Source organism: Tenrec ecaudatus, chromosome 1 (genome assembly GCF_050624435.1).
Source record: "Tenrec ecaudatus isolate mTenEca1 chromosome 1, mTenEca1.hap1, whole genome shotgun sequence".
NCBI classification, from domain to species: Eukaryota; Metazoa; Chordata; class Mammalia; order Afrosoricida; family Tenrecidae; genus Tenrec; species Tenrec ecaudatus.
In genome coordinates this window covers 157,616,704-157,639,072 of record NC_134530.1, presented here as the reverse complement: position 1 = coordinate 157,639,072, position 22,369 = coordinate 157,616,704, and the positions used below count along the sequence as shown (strand labels likewise).

Here is a 22,369-nt window from a genome sequence, read left to right as displayed (position 1 = left end):
GGAACAGGAAATGGCTAAGCAGAGCTGGCAAGCTTGGCTCTCTGATTTCCTGGGTGACTGGCAGGCTTGTAAGCAGAGCACTAAGATCAAAGGATGGAGGGGCGGCCAGGCTTTAAGCATGAGTGGATTTAAGGACGTCACCCATAGGTGGAAGCGGAGAAGGAAGGGCCTCTGCTTCTAAGGAGAGTCGTTGGGGAGTGGAGCTTCTCTTAGACCTCTTTTTGAAGGTAAGCTGGGGAAAGGGGTGGTTTGGCTCAGGGCTGGACCGCAGCGGAGGGTGTGTGCCTACTTGAGGTTGCCACAGTCTTGCACGGGCGCCCAGGTGATGGGCAGAGCGACCCTCAGGATGGCATAGTGTGGCCAAGGGCCTCTCCTTAGCGGACTGACACGTTGGTGCATCAAGTGCAGTAAAGATGAGCTCGGCATGGCCGTGCTGTCGGTCGGTCACCCAAAGTTGGCTCTCCTCCGTGACCCATGCCTGGAGTTCTCCCAGACTGCAGGAGAGTTCGTCTCTGCACATTAGCGAGGCTCTACAAACGTTCGTGTTCAGGTCTCAGAGTCGGAGATCCCATTCCAAGTCAGCACATGTGGAGTGTGGCCCGAGCACCTGTTTTTGGCGAAGCAGGTGATTCTGAGGAGCAGCCAGGTTTGAGCACCAAACGTCTACGGAGATTGTGGGAATTCATAGTAATGTGCGACGCACAGTGAGATTTCAAGTGAGCTTCAAACATTGTTGCTAGCATCACCTGGTGGTCTATAGACTCAACATTAGTTCAGCGCAGTCTGTTCATTCAGGTGAAACTAGCTGGGGTGGGGGTGCGGTGTGTGTGTGTTGGGGGAGGCCTAGGGGGCTGCAGCAGGGACATTGGATAATGCCAGGATTGAGGAGATGTGGATTCTCTAATTCTTGCTAATTTCACTTGGGAGGAGTTTCCATTTCTTCTAATCTATAGCAGTTCCAGAATTCCTTCATGAATTAATACCTAGAGGCTCACCGGAGCTAGACCGTCTCTGCTCTCCAGCAGGGGACACTCCAGGACCCCCGTGGCCACGCTTGTATTTGAGAAGTGCTTTGTGGTCTTGTCAGTGCTTCACTGACCTGGAGACTGAGGAGCCGAACCCTTCTCAGCAGATCATGGGTTTTGAAGGACTAACTGATGCAAGGTCCTTCCTGTGATGTAGGGAGCCTTTGGGTGGGCTATAGGGTTACCTTGCTCAACTGCTAACCCCAAAGTTGGAAGTTTGAATCCACTCAGAAGCCCCTTGAAGGAAAGGCCTGCTGACCTACTTCTACAGAACCAGCCATTGAAAACCCTGTGGTGCTCAATTCAGCTCTGACACACACGGGTCCCCATGACTGGTTGCCTACTTTAGTGGATTTCCATCTTTAAAAAAAAATCATTTTAGTGGGGGTTCATACATCTCATCACAATCCATCCATCCATCTATTGTGTCAAGCACCTTTGTTGCCCTCATCATTCTCAAAACAATTTCCTTTCTACTTGAGCCCTTGGTTTCAGCTCATTTCCCCCCCTCCTTCATGAACCTTTTCTAATTTGCATGTACACCTCTCCCTAAGCTCACAGGTAAATGCATACACTCCCACATCCAGCTACCCTGGTCACCTGTGGCATTCCCTAGTCTCTCTTGGGAAAGTTTGAGCATTCATACCTGTGGCAGTCTTGAATTGGACACTTTCACAGGTAACACTTGGAATCCGGGCCTGGTTGATGTTCTTCATCCGCCACAAGGCCCACCTATGTTGGGACAAGGGACATGGAGTCCCACTCCTTTCCGACTAGCCCTCGATTGGCTGGGGCCACGGGCAGAGGAAGGCCTGCAGCTGCTAGCACCAAGCATGCAAATGGAGAGAAAGGAGATGAGGAGGTGGGTTTGGAAACCCAGGCTGAGTGCTCCCTCTAGTCTGGGTCTCACTGTGCAGAGGAGCTGGTCGGGGACAGCGGGGTTGATAGGGCCATAGATGGGTTGGAAAGCTTTGCCCTACACGGGACTAGGAGAAATCCCCTTTCTTGGGGGACAATAGCCAGCTCAGTGGCTTCAGTCCTTTCTCTGGTCACATCCAGAGGTCCCACCAAACCTCGTTGATGGTCATCAGCTAGCCTCTGGAACCCTGTGGCACCGTGAGTTACATGTTGGGTGGTTAGCCGCAAGATCAGCAGTTTGAAACCACCAGCCACTCCACAGGAGGAAGATGAGGCTTTCTACTCTGGACCGCCTCAGAAACCCAGAGCAGTTCTTACAGGGCAGCGAGTCCTTTGGACCCAGCCCTCCTTGCTTCTAAGTGTGTCCAATTTTTTTTCTTGACCACAGGCAGTTCATTCTTTCTTGGTAGCGATAATCTAATCCAGCGGTTCTCAACCTGTGGGTCACGACCCCTTAGGGGGTGAACGAACCTTTCACATGGGTTGGCCAATTCATAACAGTAGTAAAATTATAGTTAGGAAGTAGCAACGAAAATAAGTAAAAGGTTGGGGGGTCACCATAACATGAGGAACTGTATTAAAGGTCGGGGCATTAGGGAGGTGGAGGACCACTGCTCTAATCCTTTTCGAAGAAAGGAGGATAGGGTGGAAAGATATGATTCATGCAAACAAACAAAAACCTCACTGGTTCTCCCCCCTGAGACTTCCGGTCCACCGGCCAGCTCTTTCTTCTGCTCCCACGGAGAAGCAATGTTGTTGTCTGTATTGACTTTTTCCCCTCCAGAACTCAGCAATGGTTACAGCTTTCTTTCATTTCCAGTATTTTATTTGGCTGTTTGAAGGGGGAATAAAGCATGCTGGAGACTTACTGCACACTAGCTCAGATGGGTGAGCTGATACTCTGGAAATCCATAGATACATATCTCTTTCCTGCAGGAGTCTGGCCTGGGGGCTTTTCTGGGGAGGTAGAAGATGAAGCAATCAACAGTATCCTTCAATACATGGACTCCCCAGTGGCACTGATGGTCAAGTGCTTGGTGGCTCGAGCGCCCAAAGGTTGGCAGTTGAAATCCATCTAGAGGTGACTTAAAGGGAAGGCCTGGTGATCTGCTTCCAAAAGGCCACAGTGCTGAGAGCCAGCCCCCACCCCCACCCCGCCCGGGGCACAGTTTGACTCTGACATACTTGGGGTTGCAACGAGGTGGAACTGACTCACGATGACCACAGGGTTGGATTTGGGGTCTGGCTCTTTAAATACACAGATTCTTCCAAATTAAGCCTGCTGGTCCAGAGCCCGGCTTCTTCACACGGAGGGACTGATGGTCTTGTGAACTGACTGGTCCCCAGCGTGGCCTCTGCAGCAATAGAATTTGGGCCAGAGCTTGAGCTAGACAAGAGCCTAACTCTCCTGACGCCTAGTTGATCCATCTTTCTGCACAGTCACACAGAAAACCAGAAGTTTGGGTCCTCCCGGATCTATTGTAACACCAGATTTTATCACTGATCTGGTTGAAGGTAGTAAAATGGGTTTGGCCCAGGCGCTGGCTAATTGACCCGCATTAACCCTTTGTGCTGTTGAGTGGTGGGAAGTTATGGGGGGGGTGGTGCGGCAGTGGCTGTTTACCAACCTCTGCAGTAGTTAGAAATATTCAGCATTCTTGTCTGTGTCCACGGACTCTAGTTCTCTTGGCTTCAGCTACAGACATGAAAAGAAAGTGACCTGGACTGCCCCAGGCTTCAAAGGCCCCACAGCAGCTCCCAGCAATCAGCAGTGACCGCATGTGGCTGTGTAAAACTCAAACAAACAAACCCCAGCAGGAAGACAGCGCTGAGGTTTCGCCATGAACTAGAGGGCTGTGTTTCTTGTGTGTTGCCAGGTCTCTAGTGGAATGGAGAGAGAATGGGTGGCCGGGTGGGTGGGTGGGGGGTGCCTGACTTCTCCCCTCCTCCTTTTAATGAGGAGCTGGCCTCCTTTTAATGAGGAGCTGGCACGTGATCCTCAACCTACAGGGAAATGGAGTCTGAGCAAGTGGCTGGGTAGGAGGGAGCTGACCGTTGGGCGGAGCGCCCTCGAAGAGTGTCCGTGTGTTGATGACAATAGCGGCACCTTAATGGTGATGCTTGACAGCTGTCATCAAGTTGGCTCTGCCTAACACATTGCCCGCCCCGGGCCACGTCCTCATGGCCATTGCGTATTCAGTGTGCCCTGTGACCCCGCGCCTGGCATATTGCTGGGATGATACCTTTACCCCCGAGAGCTGAAGCCCCAGGAGGGTCACTCATGGTGCACAGGCGTCAGCAGAGCATCCAAAGGCAGACTAACCAGGATTACAGCAAGGACATGCTTTAAATCTGGTAGGATTTGGACGTGCTCTCCTTAGTTACCCCCGCATTTAAGCATTGCTTTTGATGGCGCCCTGGTTCTGTGTTGGCCTGCTAACTGCAAGGTCAGCACTTTGAAACTACTACCTGCTCCACAGGAGGCAGAGGAGAGGAGGCTTTCCACGCCTGTAAAGAGGTGCAGTCACGGAAAGCCACAGGGGCAGCTTTGCTCTGCCCTACAGGCTCAGTATGGCAGAGTGGGTACGAGTCGGGCTGCCATCTGCGTGGTCCCAGTTGGAAACCACCAGTCAGGTCTCGGGAGAAAGATGGGGCTTTCTACTCCCGGAAACAGTGTCTCAGAAACTCGCAAGCCTCAAGTGAAAGGATTATAATTGGGGTTGTCGTGATTTTATTGTATTGTTTTGGGGCTAGGGGGGGGGAGCTTAGAGGTAAGTTTGGGCATAGATATGGGTTGGAGCCGAAAGACGGGCAGAAGGCTTCCTGACCACCAGGAAAGGGGTCAGGGAGGCAGAGTAGAGCCTAGCCAGGCGCTGCCTCTGGGGACACCTGGCTCTGATGATGCCCTCTGCTAGCAGCTGTGGAGTCAGCGCGGACTCCGGGCAGGCCCACGGGCACCCTCTTCCCCATCGTAGTCTGCTCAAGTCCTTTAGTGTGGCCACCATATTGTGCCTTCCAACCCGGGGGAGCGCCTTCTAGCGCTATAGTAGACAATATTCTGTTGTGATCTATAGGGGCTCTCCCCCAACTGGCTCCGGTCCCCTTTTCTCTCCAAAACAGCATTTTCCTGCTGACTGTTTCTGATAGTTAAGCTTTATTGTGCCAACCTGGCCGATAAACACATGTGGGATTAGTTGAAGGGCAGAGGGATAAATGGCTTGGTGAGCCTCACCTTCTTTGGTTTTCTGGTCTCTTGTTCTCTGATGGTCAGACCAGGGTGCGGCTGCCTTAGCTAGTTCTTTGCTTCAGCTGGCAAGGCTCCCTCCCTGGGAGACACCCTGAGGAGAAGCCACATGGACCTACCTTGATGCAGCCCTGGGTGCTGGAGCAGCTGTGTGGAGACCCCTGCCAGCACCGAGATGCTTACACGCTGATTCGACTTTCCTCCTGCATTTGGCGTTGTGTGTGTTTGGGGAGTTTGACGACATTGTGGATCAGTGTCGGACATATGGGCTAATGTCGGACTTATGGGCTTGGGCAGCACTGGGTTGGGATGCTTTCTGAATGTACACTTACCTTTTATATAAAACTCTCTCATAGCGATATGCGTTTCTGTGGATTCATGTCTCTGCTGTGCGCAGACTCACACACTGCTCATCCCTCTTGCCCCCGCAGAGCAGCCAAGCTCACCTGTGGGCATGGGTGATCACCACTGGCAGGGGCTTCACGTTCCTTCGCCCTTGCTGATCAGCCCTGAACCCTTGAAAAGCGGTATCAGCTTGGCTGCTTAGCCATTCGTGCCAGTGTCAGGTGGTGAGGCTGGCCGACTTTGCTGAGCCCGCAGGATGGGCCATCCACGGGCAGTGGGAGGCGCTTGGTGGGTGAGCACTGTGCGTCTCTGTGGGCCCCAAGGTCAGAGGTGGCGTCTGAAATCACCGCGGAGTGGTTTCTGGGAAGTCTGGCACTGGTTGCTCCGTGGCTGCCCAGCGCTCACACCCTGCCTGCTCTCCAGGTAGGGACCGAGGGCTCGCGCCGACTCGGTGATGGGGAACCGCGGCCAGCGGAACGCAGGTACGTGCCCTGCAGACAGCTTAGTGAGCAGAGGCCTGCCCTCCTGCAGCGCAGGCCCTTGCCCCTGCAGTGGGGCACATGGGGGGCCAGGCTGGATGCGCATGGAAGCAGCTCAGAAGGGAGAACATGATTCGGTCACAGGAACCCTTTCTCTACTGTACTCTGCTGAAGACCTACAAGGTCTGAGACTCAAAGGACAATCAGTGGGGTTAGAGATGTAGACGTCAGGTTTAGAAAGAGGCATTCTGTACCCCTACATCGCTACCCAAGTATTCCAGACTTAGTATGGTTAGAAGAAGAAAATGGAATGAAAAAGTTATCATTCTACTCTGCTTTGTTTCCCCTGGATTTACCCAGCTCTTTTTCATCCCAGCAATGGCCGCCCTCTTCAACCCCCGAGAATGTAAGCTGTCCAAACAGGAAGGGCAGAGCTACGGCTTCTTCCTGAGGATTGAGAAGGACACCGATGGGCACCTGGTCCGAGTGGTGGAGAAGGGTAGTCCAGCAGAGGCTGCTGGCCTCCAGGATGGAGACCGAGTTCTTCGGATCAATGGTGTCTTTGTGGACAAGGAGGAGCACATGCAGGTGAATGAGACATTGGATTCTCTTCCCAGGATTTCTTCAACCCTCTCTCTCCTCTGTTGGGTAGGATCCCTGGAGCCACTGGATCTTGATGCTTTCCCGGATTCTGCTGCCAAAGGAGGACGACTTTATCTTTGTACCGTCCACTGGTCAGCCAGCTCTACTACCATGTAGCTAAGAACTGTTAGAGTACACATAGTTTCGAATAGTGTTAAACTGCCACTTCATGGCGGCTCAACTTGGCTCACACGCTCGTGGAGTGACGGAGTGGGAAAGTCTAGCCTTGATCCCCATTGTCTATCCCACAGGCGCGTCCTTGTCTGATTCCGTGTGGGTGTCACGCTGGACTCTGGAAGACTTTTTCTCCAGGACAGGATTCCTCTTCACAATGGATCTGTCTTTGTAAGGTTCTCTTACAAGGACTGGATTTGGGGGCGCAATCTAGAGTCCAACAGTGCCAGAGCCCTGGCCCAGGCTGCACCTGATCTGAGGCAGGTCAGGGAGGTGGCTGGGACACTCACTGCGTACTCTCTGGGTCCCAGGTCGGCCATCAGACTCTCTCGGGCCACATGGCGCGCATGCATTTCCTTTTGGCAGTTGGTTAAACCTTATTGGCTAATGCAAGGTTTTTCTGCTTCCCTCCTAGGTTGTGGACCGGGTCAGAAAGAGTGGAAATTCAGTGAATTTGTTAGTGCTGGATGGGAAGGCCTATGAGAGAGCAGTTAAAAAACAGGTAGACTTGACGCAGTTGGGTCCAAGTCCGAAGCCGGATTTGAATGAGAAGCAGTTCCCCACAGCGAGCCCAGGTGGTGCTGAGCCTTGGGCCCGGCCTCGGCTGTGCTACCTGGTGAAGGAGGGAAGCAGCTATGGCTTCTCGCTCAAAACGGTGCCAAGTAAGTTTGGAGAGTGGAGCTGGACAACCAGCTCCGCAGAAGAAAGATTTCACTGACTAATGACTTTTCCTTTTTCGATCAAATTCTCAGTGGCTCTGTCCTCCGGCAGTTGGCCACTGCCCTCCCCGCTTTCTCCCTGTGAGGGCCGCTGAGGGCGGGGACAGTGGGCAGCAGGCGAGCAATGTTAGGTGTTCCTGTCTTCCAGTTTATCAGGCTCAGTCTTGGAAGCTAGAGGGTTGGTGCTGCTGTATTGCTTTCTGCGAGGAGGGGAGGGAAGAGAGGGGCATAAGAGCGGAGAATAAGGAGGCTCTTTGGGATGCCTAAGGGCCCCTGCTGGCTCAGTGCTCAGGCACTGGGCTGCCGGCAAAGTCAGCAGTTTGGAGCCTTAGCTGCTCTGTGGGAGCGAGGAAGACGAGGGTCCCACCTTCTATAAAGAGCAGTTCTGCCCTGTTCAACAGCGTCACTGTGAGGCGGCACGAACCCAATGCCCATGGGTTTTGAGTTGTCATAGCTACAAGATAACTCAAAGGAAACTCGGGATGGCTGCTGAGCCCTCAGAGTTTCCAGGTGGCTGTTGATTTTGTAAATTCCTGAGCCCCTGTTGTGTCAAGACACCCTAAGAGCTGGCGATACCGCAAAACTCCCTTCCTTGCTGTGCCCCTCCCCTGGTATCCTCCGCTGCGGCCCAGACTCACCTGTTTGAGGTGCTTCCTGGCCTCTAGTTGAGAGGTGCGTAGCGACTGGAGAAAGTCAGACCATCAGAAAGTACTGGATTCCGAGTCTAGAGTTTCTGAGGCAGCCCACCCTGTCGCTCAGCTGATGCAGCTCTGCGCCGGTTACTCTGGCGTCGGGCTGGCCTGTGGGTTCCAATGCGCACGTGGCCCGTCCCCATGCTTTCTGGTAGTAGAGCGCATTGGGGTGGTCATAACTTAGTGAGAGAGGAGCAGACCAGCGGGAAACACAGTCATTTCCAAGGGTCACTTGACTTGTAGCAAGAGAAGCAAACCCTCCGAGGCATTCCGCGCGCTTTTCAAGGCCGTAGCCCCGTGGGAAGGGGCCAAGGAGAGCCCAGGAGCTCGCTGTCGGCCGATGGCTTTACGATGTCGCCATGCTGATCCTGCACATGTGGCTCCTGTGATCATCCACGTAATGATTGGGAGGTTAGTTTTATGCAGAAAATGCTTCCTCCGTGAAAAATGTTGAGCAAGGTAACAGGAGAAACGTGAAGTGCTAAAAGGAAGCAGAATTTACGTTCTCCTGTTCCTTATAAACGATCTAGTGCTTATGAACCTACCCTTTGCTTGGACGGAAGGGGTACAATCTTGAAAGAATTCACGATGAATCCTTTAGCCTCGACATCATCCCAGCTAGGACTCTGACGGACGCTCCCTGCCCCCCACCCCCGTCCTGGGCCTCCCACCCTGTGAGCGTCTATTAGGGGAATGTATCGACTGTTGGCATGGGAGGGTTGGTGAGGACTCACAACAAAACCAACACAGAACCTGCCACCATAGCGTCCGTTCTGATGCCCAGCAACCCTAACAGGACACGGTGGAACCGCCTCTGGGTCCCCGAGGCTGGAACTCTTTAGAGGAGTGGAAAGCCTTTCCCTTGCCCTGCAGAACGGCTGGTGGTTTCAAACTGCTGACCTTGTGGCCCAACAAACGGCTATGAATCCACTGCTAATTAAAGAGGGAAGTATGCAGAAGATTCTTGCTAATTCTACAAATACCAAAAAGAAAAGAGAGCATGACTCAACTGCAAACATGGGCATGAGTTGGGGCTTTCTGGTCCAAGAGGCCTGTGGCACTTTCGATAATTCCTCACATTTACGTAGGATGAGGGATTCTACTGAAATCAGTAAGTCCAGTTGAGTAATGGCTGTGCCTGTTTGTGTTAGGAACTCTAGTGGCAGAGTAGACCAGAGAGTCTAGCCCAAACTGGAGGTTCACTGTCAAATTATAGGAGAAAACCCTTTGCCCCTGGGGTTCTGGTTTGTCTGTGTGAGGGAGTAGTAATTCTTGTCTACTTCCTGCCCTCCTCAGGTGTGAAGGGGGTCTATATGACTGACGTAACACCTCAGGGTGTGGCTATGAAAGCTGGGGTCCTACCTGAAGATCATTTGATTGAAGTGAATGGAGAGAATGTAGAAAATGCCAGCCACGAGGAAGTGGTTGAAAAGGTATGCCCTAGAAGAGTGCTTGCTTCTCTGGTTTCCTTTCTACCGCCTCATGTGCCCGCCTCCTCACTGGAGTGTCCGGAAGTCTGGAACGGTAGGAGCCAGAATGAGCCTGTGATAGGAGGCTCATCCAGGTGAGTCGCCCTTTGTTTTAAGGATGAACATATTCACCAGTGACACAGTGTGAAGACAGGATTGGAATACGGCCTTTGGTAGTCTCCTGTAATCTTGAAGAAGAGTGGTCTACAGAGTCATTAGCAGTTTGTTAGGCTTTACTTGTACCTAATTGGAGTTTATACTAAATGCAATATTTGGTATTTTTACTTAAACTGGAAGACAACCAATATGATGGTAAATATGAAAGGATATACAAGCATCGGAAGGCCTATTCCCCAAACTATGTCCCTGCGTGGCTTCTAGGCCACATGGACACCACTCCATTTTCTTTCGCAATCATATTGAACCTTGAAAACAGACCAGTCTTTTTAGTAGTGTCTTTAAAAAGCAGGCCTTTATTTTCCAAACTCTCCTATTCTAGCCTTTTCCCAAGCACCTCTTGGAGTCTTCTGAACGAAATCTCCCTTGGGTTCAGTGACACCTGCCTGGTGAGGTCATCCTTAACAAATGTAGATGATGCGGAGGTGGATGAATCACACTTGGTCGTTGGGACAGTCCCCATGACTTATACTTGGGCCTTGAATTTAGACCCCGTTGCCTTTGATCAAGAAATTTCCCTACTTGAGAGCAGTGTTCTTGGAGATTGGTGGTGGTCCTCATGCGTGTGTGTTTTCAGGTGAAGAAATCAGGAAGTCGTGTTATGTTCCTGCTGCTAGACAAGGAAACCGACAAGCGCTATAAAGAGCAGAAGATCCAGTTTAAGAGAGAAACGACCAGTATGAAACTGCTACCCCATCAGCCTCGGCTTGTGGAGATCGAGAAGGGAAGCAATGGCTATGGATTCTATCTGAGGGATTGCCCAACACAGAAAGGTAATAGCTTGAAGGGCAGAAAACTCAGCAGTATGACCATCCGATTCTTCACCCGGTCTGACTTCAGAAAGCCTCATCTCCCTGACTCCCGCCAGATGCATGAGGAGAACAGTAAGACAGCAGAAAGCAGAACGGGGCCAGTTTCTGTGTCACATGGGGGACCTGATGTAGGACAACCCCAAGTTTCTAGCAAACTGATAAGGAGAAGGCCTATAAAGAAACAGGAGCACCAGGGAGAATCCACTCCTCTGCCCAGTCAACCTGTGGAGACAAAGGCAGCTTTGTCCTAGCACAAAGCTCTGCAGGAAAGACGGACACATGGAAGCGGGGAGAGTGGGGAGAAAGTGGAATGAGTGCCGTTACATGGAGGGCATTGCATCCGATGTCATGAAACAAGGGGTGTATATTGATGAATCCCCCAAACCAAACTCACTGCCATCGAGTCAATTTTGACTCATGATGACCTGAGAGGGCAAGGTAGAACTGCCCCTATGGGTTTCTGAGACTGTACCTCTTTACAGGAGTAGAATGCTCTGTCTTTGTCGTGGGGAGTGGCTGGTGGTTTTGAACTGCCGACCTCCTGGTTAGCAACCCAACATATAACCACTATGCCACAGGGCTCCTAGAGAAAACAAATTTGCTCTGTAGATTTCCACCCAAAGTACCAAAAACAAAAAAGGGGGAAAAAAAGGGAAGATCTTCAGAAATTAGCGAGGGATATAAACGACAGATCAATACAAATATCCTTTAAAAAATTAAGCAGATATCCCAGTGATGGTACTCTGGGAAAGCGGCCCTCTGGCAAACTTCTGCACTGTAAACCCACCATGACTGGCTGACTGCAAGGCCCCAGCGTGGTGTCCCTGAAGGCAGTGCTGGCGAGTGAGCGGCACGTGAGCGTGCACCACCAGCTCCAGCACAGCCTGGATCTGTTGTCGAGGTATCGGTTAGGATATGGGGATCAGAGTCTTCTGCTTCCTTGTCACTTAGAAGCAAAAATAAGGAGGCCTTTCAGGGAGAATAAAAATTCATAAAGATATAGGTTCAGACCATGAAAACGGTTACTATGTTCTTGTCCATATATATCTCTATCTACATTGTTCATCAAGAATTAGGTTCATATTATACACAAAACATTCCAAGGGCCTTTGAGAATATCAAATGAATCAGACAGGAATTCTTCAGTCAAGGAATCAACCCTTCAGTTAAGGAGATGAGGCAGATATAGCCACGATTCTGGGGAGCGATGAACATCTTTTTTTTTTTCCTTTTCTTTGCATATATATATATATATATATATATATATATATATATATATATATTTTTTTTTTAACAATTTATTGGGGCTGATACAATTCTTTTCACAGTTCATACATATACATACATCAATTGTATAAAGCACATCTGTACAGTCTTTGCCCTAATCATTTTTTTCTCTTTTCTTCTTTTACATTTTATTAGGGACTCCAACAACTCTTACCACAATCCATACATATACATACATCAATTGTATAAAGCACATCCATACATTCCCTGCCCCAATCATTCTCAAGGCATTTGCTCTCCACTTAAGCCCCTTGCATCAGGTCCTCTTTTTTTCCCCCCCTCCCTCCCCTTTCCCCCCTCCCTCATATGTCCTTGGTAATTTATACCTCGTTATTTTGTCATATCTTGCCCTATTCGGGGTCTCCCTTCCCCCTTCTCTGCTGTCCCTCTCCCAGGGAAGAGGTCACATGTGGCTCCTTGTAATCAGTTCCCTGAACATCTTAACAAAAGCCTGTGGGCGGGGGGAGATCCAAGATCAGAACAAGCCTTTCCCACCATTGGGAGGCCCAGCAGTGGAAATGGTGCTTGAGCGGGGGCTTTGTAATAGGGATAGGATTTGGGCAAGTAGATGAGCAAGGGGTGGAGGAGGGTCATTCTAGAAGCCAGGAGCAGCGAACGAAATAGATCCACACAGCTTGGCATGCCATGTGTGGAGTAGGAAATGAGCGAGAGGACACTAGGTTAATGAGAGATGGGCAGGGACTTTTAAGGCCAGGTTAAGGGGTTTGGCTTTAGTTCTATAATCGATGGGGAGTTACGTTTCTGCTTTTGAGAGGGAGTTGAAAGCAATTTCGCCTACAGGGCTGTCTAACCCCACGTAGCCCTAACAATATTCTGTAAAGAAGAGTGGCTGGAAGTGAGAGTTGGGGAAGATAAGCCATCGAGCTGTACGGCGGGGCTCACACCCGGGGTTTGGTCCCAAGTCCGTGCTCCTCTCTCTTGCGCTGAGGAAAGACTGGATCAAACGGCCTCTAGATGCTGAATGGAAGGAGCTTCTGTCTGTGGCAGAGAATGAAGCATCGAGCATCCAAAAAGCGGCTGTGAAGCAGCCCTAAGGCGTACGGGAAGACTGAGTTAGTGGGGATCCTGCCATTCACTAAAGCTAATACATTAGGAATGCGCTACAATAGGGTGGGTACTGGAGCAAGGGCCTTTCTACTCCTGTGAAGTTAGTCCTGGAAAGCCATCGGACCCTGCCGCCTTGGGCTGCCGGGAGTCAGAATTGACTGGGTGGCAGTGAGTTTGAGCTTATTTTTGAGTAGTATGGGTAGAAGTCGAGGCAGGAGTTACACAAATTACACTTAGGGGAGAGGAAGTGGGCCTAGAGAAGGTGGAGGGGTCGGGTGGGATGTGTAAAATAGGAAGGCAGCATTAAAGAGCTGAGTTGAAGAATCAGTGTCTCAGGGTTGGTGGTTAAGGATGGAGCTACCATGGGTGGATGAGCAAGAGGAGGGGCGTTAGAATGGGGAGATGGGCAGAGATGTCTTATAGTTTGAATCCACCGCATTAGCGGGAACCACAGGACAGCGGGAGGAGCCCCCGGCGGTAGTGTCGCAGAAGCACTGGAATGCTAACTACCATGTTGGTGGTTCAAACCCACGAGCTACTCTGCGGGAGAAAGACGTTCTCTGCTTCCACACAATACACCTTAGAAACCCTACAGAGGGTCAGCATGAGCTGGAATTGACTCAGGGCAGAGGGCTGTGGTTATGGGCTATCCGCTTGGGGACGTCCGACAGCTAGCTGGGAAAATGAAATGTGGAGCTTGTTAAAACACGAGTTGGGGATAAGAAAGTGTGAGTGATTTGCAGACACCTAGTAAAGACAGTTGAAATCACGAGGTTAAAGACTCATCCTTGAGGCGGTCACAGACAGGTTCACAAGTAAACGAACTCAATCACTACTAATGTCTGCATCCATGTCTTAGTGTGTGAAGTGTTGGTTTTGTTTATCATTCTTCCCCATCCCTCATTTTATGGCTTAGCTTCTACACAGTCTGTATTTACGGACGGAGTGCAGTGTGCTCACTGACCTCCTGGGGAACATGCTGACACTCAATGCATCTCATGCTATTTGTATCAAGGTTGAATGTTGGACACGTTTAGTAACAACATGCTTTACCTTAAGATCCCTTCATTGTGAATGGCTGGGTTTGTCCCTGGAGTCAGTTTTGAGCAGAGCCTGAGGTGTAGGATCAGGTGCTTATAGGCTTTTATTTTATTATTTATTTATTTTTTGCTTATAGGATTTTTGGGGTGCTAGTAGACAGGACAATTGTTGCACCCAACATGCCTCTTGTATCTCTTTCGGTAGGGTGTTGGGTTCCAGTAGAATCCTGTTTATTTGAAGCAGCATTTAGAGGTCTGTCTTACATGTTTTGTCCCCCCCTTCCCCTGCCCTGCCCTTCTCCCGTGGAGAAGGTCAAATCCCAGGTCAGATCATCAAGGACATAGACTCTGGAAGCCCAGCAGAGAAGGCTGGCCTGAAGAACAATGACCTGGTCATTGCTGTCAATGGCACGTCTGTGGAAAACCTTGATCATGATGGTGTGGTGGAAATGATTAGGAAGGGTGGAGACAAGACTTCATTGTTGGTAGTGGACAAGGAGACAGACAACATGTATAGGCTGGTAAGTGACACAAGGTCTCCTAATCATGTGTTAGGATGGACTCATTTCCACGTGCTTTCAAACTCTGGTTGAGTTATTACTTTGTGCCTAATGCTAAGGCAGTTCACTTTCAGTTTAGTGGGTGGGTAAAGACCCCAAATTTGAAAGATAAATACCATGATATCTGTGTGAGGTATCAAGAACCCACAGATGTGATGAAATGATACATTAGACAAACCCAAAGCAAGGACACTCCTCAGAAAAGTTGACCAGTACTCCTCAGGTGAGTCCAGGTCATGGGAGCAACGTAAGACCGAGAAACAGAAAGACAAAGATGTACGTATGTGTACACACACACACACACACACACACACACACACACACACACACACCCCTCCCCACCCCAACTCAGACTAGAAGGCGTCTGAACAAGGCTAATAGGTGAGCTCATCTGGAGTTAGGTGTACGGGACAGGAGTGGGGAGGTGGAGGTGGGGGTGAGAACTGCTGCAGATAGAGCAGCGTGTGAACTCTGGTGGAATGTAGTTTGTTTGGAGATGAGCAGGAACTTTAGTGTGACTGGAGAAGAAAACATGCAATGAAACTAGAAGGTAAAAAGGTATTAGTTGCTAAGTCTTCTAGGCCATGCGACTGGAGTTCCAACTTCAGCCTAAAGGCTACAGACATGCTGTTTTGAGGTGTCTGTGGGAATTTGAAAGGAAGCTATCCGGTTGTTAGAGAAAAATACAAGGGGGGTACCTAAAAAAACAACCCCCAAACAAAAACAACCAAAAACCAAAACAGGATATTTTCCCCCCAAGGCTATGTATTTAAAAAAAAATTTTTTTTTTTTACAAAAGTCTTATCTTCAAAATACTTTCCATACACTTAATGTATTAGTCTAATCTGTGATTCCATTCTTGGAAACCTTTTTGAAACTCATCTGTTAGGATGGCTGACAGCACCTCCCTAGTTTTTATCTTCGCCTCTTCTATGTCGTCAGATTGCTGTCCTTTCATGTCCCTCTGCATTCGTGGAAACAAACAAGTTGCACAAAGCAAGGTCAGGTGAGTGAGGTGCGTGGGGCAAGAGAGGCATGCCGTTTGTTTTGCCAAAAACTGGCACACTGCGATGGCTGCATGAGCAAGTGCATTGTCACGGTGCCAGAACCAGTCCCCTGTCTGCCACAGATCAGGCCTTTCTTGTCACACACTGCTTTGCTATCTTTTCAGAACCTCTAAACAGAAAGCTTGATGAACAGTCTGAGTTGGTGGCACGAATTCCAAATGAGTAGACATTTTTGTCGGTTTGGGAAGTTGACAGACGTTTAGAATGAGATTTGTCATCAATCATTTCACATTTTTTAAAACGAAAAACCCCCAAAAAACAAAACCACTTGTACACTGGAGTGTTTCCCATAGCGCTGTCCTGTAAGCCGTGTTCAACATCACAACAGTTTCTGCGGCATGTTTTCCCGAGTAGGAAACAAAATTTCACAGCCACAAGCTGTTCTCTTACATGTGCCATCACAAAAAAAGAGGTTGTTTGAGCGAAACTGCTTTTACAAAAAAATTCACTGACAGAGAGAACCTTCCCAGGCGACGTCACTGGGTGCACTGGTGCCCTGGCTCAGAGGGAGTTGCCAGATGCTCACCTACTGGGAAAAATGTGCACTATGAAAGCTCAGTGCAATTCCATTTTTGGGGGGTGTACCCCCTTGTAATACTGTCAGTGATGGAATAATATCTATATGCCCACAAAGAAGACCAGTTAATATAACTATTATGCAAATTTATGCATCAACCACTAAAGCCAGAGATGAAGAAATTGAAGAACTCTGCCAACTTCTTTAGTCTGAAATTGATCACACGCAATCAGGAAGTACTGATAATTACTGGTGCTTAGAGTGCTAAATTTGGAAACAGGGAATGGAAGTATGGATTGTGATAAGAGCTGCACGAGCCCCCAATAAAATGATTTTTTTTAAAAGTTGGAAACAGGAAAAGCTCAATAGTTGGAAAATTTGACCTTAGTGATAGAAGCATGATAGAATTTCACAAAACCAACTTTTGCACTGTAAGTGTATTTTTTCCAATAACACAACACGGTGACTATACCTGTAGACCTCACCAGGTGGGCCGGGCCACCCAGGAATAGAGTGACTGCATCTAGGACAGTGGAGAAACAATACTGTTGGCTGAAACAAGGCCAGGGACGGAGTGTAGAACCAGACCATCAATTGCTCATATGCAAGTTCAGGATCAAGTTGGAGAAAATTAAAGCAAGCCATAGATTCAAAGTATGACTTTGAGTGTATGCAGAAGAGGATCCAGCTGACATCGGATAGATCTTGGCTGAAAGAGTGGACCAGGAAGTTGTTTCCTTATGTTTTATTGATTATGCCAAAGCATTTGACTGGATAGATCATAGCAAACTAGCGGTAACGTTGGCGAAGAATGGGAATTCCAGAACACTTCACTGACCTCAGGCGGAACATGTATGTATGCCAAAGTCAGTTGTTCAAACAGAGCAAGGGGACACTACATGGTCTAAAATAGGGATAGGTGTGCAACAGGGGTGTGTCCTTTCACCCCAGATGGATTTACTGTGTATCCTGGGAAAATACTCCAAGAAGGTGAACTCTATGAAGAATTCAGCTTCAGGATTGGCGCAAGGCATCCTTGACAATCTGCAATATGCAAGTGACACAACCTTGCTTGCTGGAAGGGAAGAGGACTTGAAGCGCTTACTGGTGATCAAAGACTGCAGCCTTCAGTGTTAGGGAGACAAAAATCCTCACAACCGGACCAGTAACAGCACTGTAACACAGGAAGAAAAGATCAACATTTGCCAAGGGTTTCAGTTTACTTGGATCTACCACCAGTTCTCATGGAAGCGCACCAGGCAAGAAATCCAATGCTGTTTTACTTGGACAGATGTGCTCCAGGCCTCTTTAAGGAGTGATAGAACAGTGACGTCACGTTGCTGCTCCCTGGGACCCCATCGCTTGCTGTGCACAGTATGAAAGCTGAGCAGTGAAGGAGGGCGACTAGAAGAAGTGATGGCAGGTGAAAAGGCGCAGACCGTGGACACGTCACTTTCTCATACTCGCATAACGGGGGGATCATAGAGTGATGGTTTTTTCCAGTTTAGATTAACACAAGTGAGAACTTTGATCTAAAATGATGTGTATTTCCTTCTCCTCTCCTTTTCCCTTGAAAGTAAGCTCCCTAATGAGGGAGGTGGCCTGGATCTTTGAGATTTATCAGTGAATACGACAAAGCTCCAGCCCAGTCCTTAGCCTACCAGGCACTCAAAAGGTGAATGAATGAAAACTCACTGTATTAAACTTAATGTCTCTTAAGTGTTTAACTTTTACTTAAAAGTGTTTAGACTTCCTTGTCACTGACTTCATGTCACGATTAAGAGCTGCATTGCTTTTTTGGTAGATTATCAGCTGGTTTTGCATGTGATGAATTACTCGGTTTTCTTTTAAAAATGTGTGAAGGTACCAACGTGTAACTTTGCAAGTAGATCATGGATGGGAAAGGTCTGAAATTAGTTGAGGTGGGTAGCTAGGTCATGAGCGGGTGCTATTCTCATTTAGAAAGGGTGAGTAAGATCACCAGAGTCCCAAGTCTAACTTTAGCCAGGCTTCTGAACAGCGTGATTGGGGCAGAGCACACACTGGGCTCACTCTCATTTGCTTGATTTCTATTCATTGCCTGAGTGCTTCTAGATACTTATGGGCAGCAATTTAACTGCTAATTTGGGATCTTTCCATACCCCAATCTATCCTTGTAGCATTCACAACTAAAACTTCCAGCCAAATTCTTAAGCCTATTAAAGTTATGTTTCCAGTTTTACACTTTGGTATTTAGGCCATGATTACCACATCTCTCTCACATGCAGTGTCTTGGAATTGAGATGAATTAAAAAATATTTAAAGGTGATGGGGGCAGCTGGCCTAACAGAAGACCCAGCTTGTTTCTCTAGTAATAGAGGATGATGTACAGCTGTCAGGGACTGAGGGAGATGGAGCGAGTCAAGTGGCCAAAGACTGTTGACATCAGTCTCACAGTCGTGAGGTTGCCATTGATGAGTATGTGAGTTGTTGCTCCTTGATCTCTATTGATGATTTTGTCTGGTAGTAAAAAAAAGAAAATAGTGCTTTGTGTTTCACTTTCTCTAATGTGTTTGGATTCTAAGAGGGGAAAGCCAAAGAACCTACTCTTCATGATAGCGGGCTGGGTACTCCATATGTGCAGTCTCCCAACAGGGAGATTGCCTGTGAAATGCCCAGTGACTTGTTGACTGTCGCAGAAGAGCTCCTGTAGTTTGTCGCCTTGCTTTCTTGGGTAGGTTATCAGAGCTGTTCTTGCAGGTCATGAATCACGTGGCTTTCTTGGCTACCAGAGTCAGAAGACATGAGCAAAATCTGGCAAGCGTCCTTTCTTGACCTTGGAACAGCATCCCCTTGTGCTTTTAGCATATGTGTGCGTCTGTGAAGATTACCAAACTCAATCTTCTTTTACACCGTTTCTGGTTAGGAGAGTAGAGGAATGGTACAGCCCACAACTGGCTTTTCCCAGAAGAGGGGAACAAGTATGTCCCCTTATATTTAAATGAGCATACTTGACTAAGTGGGACGACTCAGACTTATATACAAAGAAGCCAAATGTCTTTTTTCTTCTTTTCACCAGGCTCATTTTTCTCCATTTCTCTACTATCAAAGTCAAGAATTGCCCAATGGTTCTGTCCAGGAGCCTCCAGCACCTACTCCTGCTCCTCTGGAGGACGCACACTGCAGTTCAGCCGAAGACGTGGACGAGCACAAGCCCAAGCTCTGCAGGCTGATGAAAGGGGAAAATGGCTATGGCTTTCACTTAAATGCCATTCGGGATCTGCCAGGCTCGTTCGTCAAAGAGGTATGATCTGGGCCCACCCAACTCACACAGCCAGCCCCAGTGCAGTCTCTTCCCCCACCCACTGATGGCTTCCTGTAAAAGTTACCTTGAAAGCCAAGTTGTATTTGGTCTCACTTGGATTCAGATGAATACTGTCATGGTTCTTTACCTTCAGTTTGCCCTGGTACATGCCAGTTTTGCATCGCTGTTTCCTAAACATTTGTTCTACTTAATTGTCTGTCTTGATATTTTCTAATCAAATAGCCAACATGACTCTAGTGGACAGGCACTCTCCACCCTGACTGGAGTGGTGTTTGTTTACCCTGCACTTCGCAAGGCACCTCAACCACACAGGGATTGACGGGAGCGAGCTGTCCAAGTCAGGAGTGAAGGGGGGGAGCGTGTAACGCCTAATGCCTGTAGCCCATATGATATTCAGCCACTGTTTGTTATCACTTCTCACTTGGGTAGTAATTAAATTAGCACTAGAGCACCTTTCTTAATTTCCGCGCAAGGGAAAATGCATTCTCAAACTCTCCTTTATTCCCTAAAGGGACGCTAGTCAGTCTATAACGTGCCCTTATCGGTGTTTGGAATTAACTCGGACCCCTGCTCTCAGGTACAGAAGGGCAGCCCTGCTGACCTGGCCGGGCTGGAAGATGAGGACATCATCATTGAAGTGAATGGGGTGAATGTGCAGGATGAACCCTATGAGAAGGTGGTGGACAGCATCCAGAGCAGTGGGAAGACTGTCCTGCTCTTGGTTTGTGGAAAGAAGGCCTATGATTATTTCCAGGCCAAGAACATCCCTGTTGTTTCTTCTATGGCTGACCCACTAGAGCCTCCTCCTGACTCCAAAGAAGAACCACTGGCAGAGTCCGAGAATGACTCTTACGTTGCCAAAGAACGAGTAAGTAGCACTACAGTTCTGTTGACCTAACGAGGGGCTGGATGGGGTCTCTGTTTGCCACGGATGTCGTCAAATACTAGAGAATGACAATGTGAAGATAACCATCAAGGGATGTGGGGGAGAGGGCGGACTATAAGGGTAACACATAGTATGGAGTTGATAGTTACAGCCTAGAGTCGATTAGTCAACAAGGAAATTTCTCAAAATAATCATGAGTATCATCAGAACCCAAATTGGACAATCTAGATACACATTCTGGTTCTCCCAATTCCAAGTTTTGGGCAAATGACTTTGCTCCTTGTGCCTCAGTTTCCCCTCTGTAAAGCAGGAATCATTTGTAGGGTTATTGTCAGGAGCAGTCAAGTGGTCTTTGTATAACAGTGAAACACTGCCTGGTCCTACGCCATCCTCACAATTGTGATGTCTGAGCCCATTGCTGTGGCCAGTGTCAATCATCTCAGAGAGGGCTTTCTCCTACTTCACCAAGGTCAGCAGTTGGAAACCACCTGCCACTCCGTGGGAGAAAGAGGAGGCTGTCAGTTCAAGTAAAGACAGTGTCAGAAACCCAATGGAGTTGTGCTCTGTTCTGTTGGGTCCCCATGAGTCTGAATGGATGAGTGAGGATGGCCGTGAGTTTTTCTACTTTAACAAGCATGGTGTCCCTTTTCAGGGACTCCTGATAACATGTCCAAAGTCCATGACAGACTCATAATCTTCCCTCTTAAGGAGCATTCTGGCAGCACTTCTGCCAGGACAGATTAGTTTCTTCCGGCAGTTCCCGGCACTACGACTCAATGCATCAATTCTCCTGTGCCGCCTCTACTCATGACCCAACTTTCCTGTGCATTTGAAGTGATGAACACACCGTGGTGTGGGTCAGGCGCACGCTAGTCCTCAAAGTGCCATCTTGCCCTCCAACACTTTACAGAGGTCTTGGGCACAGACTTGCCCAACGAGGTATGCCATGTGATCTCTGGATTGCTGCTCTCATGAGCACTGATGCTGGGTCCAAGATGAAATCCTTCGTAACTTTAGTTTCGTTTTTCTTAACATTTAAGAGGATTGCATTAACTAATATTTGGAATGGCGCCTGGTTCATAGTGAATGTAGAAGTGGGTGGTTACAGACAGTATTGTTTAATTGGCAGGTATTAAAGTTTTAATACTTGGAAAATTTAAACATGTTTGAATGGGATAAATTCTTTGTTCAGGCTTATTTTATATTTTTACCCAACTTCCTCTCATAGAGGAAGTTGTAGTTCAAAATTGAGCTGACATGTTCCAACTCATAAAGGAAGGAATTCAAGGCAAAACCCAAAACCAAACTCACTGCCACCGAGACAATGCTGACCTATAGCGGCCTCTCTAGTGGGTTTCCAAGACTGTAACGGTTTACAGGAGTAGAAAGCCCAGTCTTTCTCCTTTGGAGCTGCTGGTGGTTTTGAACTTCGGACCATGTGGATCGCAGGCCAACATCTAACCACTACATCACCAGGGCTCCTACATGGCAAAACCAGGTCTCTCAATTCAACAGTTTTTCTCAGTATCTTAACTGTACTGATTGGTGACATAGATTACAAACACTGATTTCCATGAATACACACAATAGTCATTGACTTTGTATGTTAAATTGTTTACCAAACAATATATTCTAGTTGTCTTTAAAAAAAATCCCATGAAACATCAAGCTAATTTTAGGATCATATGGAGGCAGCACGGCATCTGTTAATGTGTCAAGCAGCAGAAACCAAGCTAACCCATCTGGCTTCCCCTGAGCATCTCTGCTCCCACTTCAGGCCTGCAGCTCTCCACTGTGAGACGTCTCCTGTCTCTGCGCTCTACCAATCGTCACCCGTTTTCTTTCGCACAGGCCTCCAGCACGGCCTCCCATTCTTCTTCCAATTCTGAAGATACCGTGATGTGAGGACGGGGGATGCCACCGGCGGTCTCTGGGTATTTAATA

General features: G+C 48.5%; 1 protein-coding gene across 2 annotated transcripts; it reads left to right on the top strand.

Annotated features, from left to right (window-relative positions):
* Positions 1-6,389: 6,389 nt before the first annotated feature.
* PDZK1 (PDZ domain containing 1) lies at positions 6,390-22,330 on the top strand. 2 transcript variants are annotated; one of them, XM_075560499.1, is made up of 8 exons: positions 6,390-6,599; positions 7,243-7,489; positions 9,535-9,671; positions 10,462-10,657; positions 14,416-14,612; positions 19,294-19,518; positions 20,117-20,407; positions 22,277-22,330. In XM_075560499.1, the coding sequence occupies exons 1-8, from the start codon at positions 6,390-6,392 to the stop codon at positions 22,328-22,330; spliced, it is 1,557 nt and encodes a 518-aa protein (XP_075416614.1). The 2 variants fall into 2 exon arrangements, with proteins under 2 accessions (XP_075416614.1, XP_075416623.1); XM_075560508.1 differs by lacking the exons at positions 9,535-9,671; positions 10,462-10,657.
* The last annotated feature ends 39 nt before the right edge of the window (positions 22,331-22,369 follow it).